The sequence below is a fragment of the Sinocyclocheilus rhinocerous genome, unplaced genomic scaffold, assembly GCF_001515625.1.
Source record: "Sinocyclocheilus rhinocerous isolate Xijiao unplaced genomic scaffold, SAMN03320098_v1.1 scaffold2184, whole genome shotgun sequence".
NCBI classification, from domain to species: domain Eukaryota; kingdom Metazoa; phylum Chordata; class Actinopteri; order Cypriniformes; family Cyprinidae; genus Sinocyclocheilus; species Sinocyclocheilus rhinocerous.
Genome location: NW_015635537.1, coordinates 115379 through 120304, shown reverse-complemented (window position 1 = coordinate 120304; position 4926 = coordinate 115379). Strand labels below are relative to the sequence as shown.

The following is a 4926-nucleotide window of genomic DNA, read 5'->3' as shown; positions in this document are numbered from 1 at the left end:
GACATGCCATAAACATGGGTAACACTTTACATTAAGGTTCCCTTTATAAAGGGATTATAAAGGTGTTAATAAATGACTAATAACTCACTTACAAATGCATTATAAATCATTGATATGCAGTTATAAATGCATGAATAAAAAGCTGATTTTAATGCAATACCTGCCAAATAGTGAGCCATTTTTAACTAACATGTTATAAATGCTTAACACATATATTTATTAATACTTATTTCACTCAAAACCAGATTCCTGATTTTATTCATGATGCAGCAGAAATTTACTATTTTAGCAAGACTAAAAAGTGTTGTATTTATGGTTTTCTCATTTATATCTCATGACTCGCGTCACATTAGTATTTTCTGGTGAAATAAATTTTATTGTTGTTGCACTACATTACCAAACAACTTTCAAATTGAAACAAAAAGATTAATCTTTTGTTTTACAGCACTTTGGAACATTACTGAGCATAACTTCACACAAAAAAGTGGCTTATAAAAGTAAACTCACATTATAACTAAGCATCAAATCTATACAACAAAAATATTTGATAAATGCAAAATCAATAAAGGCACCTAAATATTTTTATTTTATCTAATTTAACAGTTTTGAGAAAATAATTAAATCAATGACTGAAAGCACCATTACAAAACATTATCATATTAATAAGCAATCAGTAATTACTTTTTGATATCATGATAAAGCCCCCTGTAACTTCAATATTTGTTTATCCACACTCGCAGTAACGTTACCTGCGCGCGAGCGAACCGTCCGCGGGAGCGCCGGAGCGGTTATTTATTTGTATGGTAACGAATTAATTCAACTAGCAAAGCGATTACACATATAAACACTTGAAAAATATACTTTGCAGTGTCACCTCACAGTTAGCTAAGCAGTAAAATTAATAAACACAATGTGAGTTTACATCGGATGTTCGCTGGCGCCATTTACAGGCTTTGGTGACACACAGGCAACTACAGACACACAGGCTTTGGTGATGTGATCCTGAAAGAATATAATAAAAATGCATTATATGCAATGAAAATTATTTTTATTAGAAGTAGTAGCTATATACTTCTAAAAAAAAAAACATTTGTCACAGATTGTATTGAAGTGCAGTGAGGAAGCAGGATTCAGATGCAGCAGTACCTATATGTTTATTAAGAAGATTACTGAACTCAGGGAAATGTAGGACAACAAACCATTCACATAAAAACGAATTTAGACAACCAAATACTAAAACTCTACTACTCTATACTGTAGGAATATAATAGACAAAAGGAGAAAGGAACAAAATACAACAGAATGCAACAATATAAAAAAGAATCACTAAGCAAACAAACACAAAACTAAATGTGACATTATATAAATACATTATATATTACATCTTATAATAATATGTAGACACAACATTAGAAATCTGTGAAAATTCATTTAAATTATATGTTGTTATACAATTTCTGATCCTTTCTGGTGTGCAAATTTGTGATTCTTTTATTTATTTATTTTTGATGCACTGTTTTGGAAATAAAAAAGGATCACATCACCAAAGCCTGTTGGTGAGCCTGTCACTCAAAAAAATTTAATTTTTACAACAAAAAATCTTCTGTAGTGTAGCTTTAAAGGGGTCATATGATGCTATTTTAAAGATCATTATTTTGTGTATTTGGTGTAACAGAATATGTTGACATGCTTTAATGTTCAACGAACATCTGGGTTGTGCTGCTCTGTTGTAAATAAATTTACAACAGGGGGGGGGTTATTGGGGAACTAATTTATTTTTGAACTCTTGAACTCATACATTTTCTGTTTGTCTCTTCAGCATGATTGTAATTTCCTGTGGCTGAATCATAGCCCGGCTGATATTTGGATCAAACATAATACAAAGACAGTGGCGTAACAACCTCAGTTCAGACCTTCAGTGTATGAATCTCAGGGTCGTCATGACAGTAACCCTGGTAGCTATACTTATACATGAAATTATACATAGATCATACATTTTATATACTGTATACTGCCGAACAGAAATTCTACAGAATATGATTCTTGAAGTAGGCCTAGTATGAACAGAGAGAGAGTATAGAACTCTGGATAACATTATTCAAAGATAAATGTTTATATGAACTGTGTACAATACACGTATAATCTTATCTATGCAATTATTGCATACATAGTTCCATATATTTTAATTCTATGTATCTTATGCTAATAAGTGTAGACATAGTGGATCAGCTGGTATAGTGGGCAGATGCACGGCACCTGCGCGAGCGCATCATTATCAGGAGCGTGCTCGCGGAGATCTGGGGCTGGCCACCGCCTTCACTCGCCGCAGCATCAGGACCATCAAGGACAATGAGCCCCGAGCGAGTCACCGCATCCATGCGTTAATCTCACGCTATTCCAAAGACCAGCTATGAATCATGTATGTGATAGTACTTTCAAATCTGCTCGCGTGCATCCTCGCTTCCTGTCTCCAGCCTTCCGTGGCGTCAGCGTCAGCCGGTGCGTACTTAACCTTAACTCAATCACTTTGCATTGAACTTGTACTTTCCTCCAGCGTGGAATCTGATTGTTGCGGTGTGCTTTATAAAGGAATGCGATGCGTTCTGTGAGTTGTGCTTCTGCAAGGGCAGCATGCGGAGGACAGCAGCAGTGTCCTGAGAGCGACAGAGACGCATGCATGCAAATGCTGCTTTACTGTGTGGCTCTGCTACTTGATATGGTCTGAGCTCACAGAGAACACTGCAGATGTTCAAATGCGTCTGTTTCGTTTAGTTTGATTTAATGTAAATATTCAGTCTATAGCCCATCACAAATGACATTTCTTTTGTTTCTCCTAGACAAGGGTTAGATTAAACGGAGAGCAAAATTAGACTATTGCTTGGAGCTTGCTGTGTCATGCGTGTTATTCTGAGAAACTGACTTTAGTAATCTAGTTCGAGTTTTAGAAAAGATCCCAAAAATGTCTCAAACTGTGCTCAAGAAAAGACATCTTAATATAAGCGAAACATTTCTCATCAGATTCGTAATATGTAATATTATTAATATAATATTAAAATAAAATCACACATAATTATGTATAAAGAAAATTTTAAATTAATAGTATTGCATTTATATCGCATATATATATATGTATGAACTAAAAATGTATTAGTCTGTTGAGTCTGCTTTTATTTCTCAGATGGAATTATTATATATATATAAGAGTAACTTTATTATATGAAATAATATATATTATAGAATTATATATAAACTATATATTAATATATACTATTATATTACTATATAGGCTACTCTCTATTCTATTTTTTATTCTAACTCGTTTTCTTCTTATTTAAAAAAAATGACCCTCTAACACATTCTCTATTCTTTTTTATTCTCTCTACTTGTTTTCTTTTTTATTTATTATAAAAAATGACCCTCTAACACATTCTCTATTCTTTTTTATTCTCTCTACTTGTTTTCTTTTTTATTTATTATAAAAAATGACCCTCTAACACATTCTCTATTCTTTTTTATTCTCTCTACTTGTTTTCTTTTTTATTTATTATAAAAAATGACCCTCTAACACATTCTCTATTCTTTTTTATTCTCTCTACTTGTTTTCTTTTTTATTTATTATAAAAAATGACCCTCTAACACATTCTCTATTCTTTTTTATTCTCTCTACTTGTTTTCTTTTTTATTTATTATAAAAAATGACCCTCTAACACATTCTCTATTCTTTTTTATTCTCTCTACTTGTTTTCTTTTTTATTTATTATAAAAAATGACCCTCTAACACATTCTCTATTCTTTTTTATTCTCTCTACTTGTTTTCTTTTTTATTTATTATAAAAAATGACCCTCTAACACATTCTCTATTCTTTTTTATTCTCTCTACTTGTTTTCTTTTTTATTTATTATAAAAAATGACCCTCTAACACATTCTCTATTCTTTTTTATTCTCTCTACTTGTTTTCTTTTTTATTTATTATAAAAAATGACCCTCTAACACATTCTCTATTCTTTTTTATTCTCTCTACTTGTTTTCTTTTTTATTTATTATAAAAAATGACCCTCTAACACATTCTCTATTCTTTTTTATTCTCTCTACTTGTTTTCTTTTTTATTTATTATAAAAAATGACCCTCTAACACATTCTCTATTCTTTTTTATTCTCTCTACTTGTTTTCTTTTTTATTTATTATAAAAAATGACCCTCTAACACATTCTCTATTCTTTTTTATTCTCTCTACTTGTTTTCTTTTTTATTTATTATAAAAAATGACCCTCTAACACTGACGTTCTCTATTCTTTTTCTATTCTTTCGACTTTTCTTTTTATTTATTTTTTTCAAAAGACCCTCTAACACTGGCGTTCTCTATTCGTTTTCTATTCTGTCTGCATGTTTTCTTTTTATTTAGGCTAACTGAGACTTGTCACAACACTTACATATTATTGCTCTTTTGTTGGTTATGATTGCTTCTGTTTCCCTCATTTGTAATTCACTTTGGATAAAAGTAAAGCATCTCCTAAATGACTGAATGTAAATGTAATACTATATGAGTAAATATCATATAAGAATACAAAGAATTATTATTAATTAAAAATGAAACAAATAATTTTGGTAACACTTTAGATTAAGGAACACATATTCACTATTAACTATGAGATTTCTCTCAAGAAACTCCTAATTTGCTGCTTATTGATAGTAGGTAAGGTTGTAGCCAGGGTGCGAACTACGGGGGAGCTAGGGGGAGCTCGGCTCCCCTTAATAAGACATGGGCTCCCCTGAAAACGTGATTTGTGAAATTTTGGGGGGTCTCAAAAAATATTGACAATGTGTTATTTTGACGTGCAATTTCAGTTTTGTGTAATGTGATCATCGTGGATTATTATGTGTAAAATTGCAAAAAATATCATTCATTCATGCATGAAGGCGATTTA

At 31.3% G+C, this 4926-nt stretch overlaps 1 protein-coding gene across 1 annotated transcript in view; it reads left to right on the top strand.

Moving 5' to 3' along the window:
* Positions 1 to 2292: 2292 nt before the first annotated feature.
* Positions 2293 to 4926, top strand: part of LOC107747232 (disintegrin and metalloproteinase domain-containing protein 23-like) — a 37755-nt gene continuing 35121 nt past the window's right edge. The window contains exon 1 of the mRNA XM_016561684.1: positions 2293 to 2499. Coding sequence (XP_016417170.1) covers positions 2418 to 2499 — 82 coding nt within the window. The 5' untranslated portion in view covers positions 2293 to 2417. The remainder of the gene's footprint in view (positions 2500 to 4926) is intronic.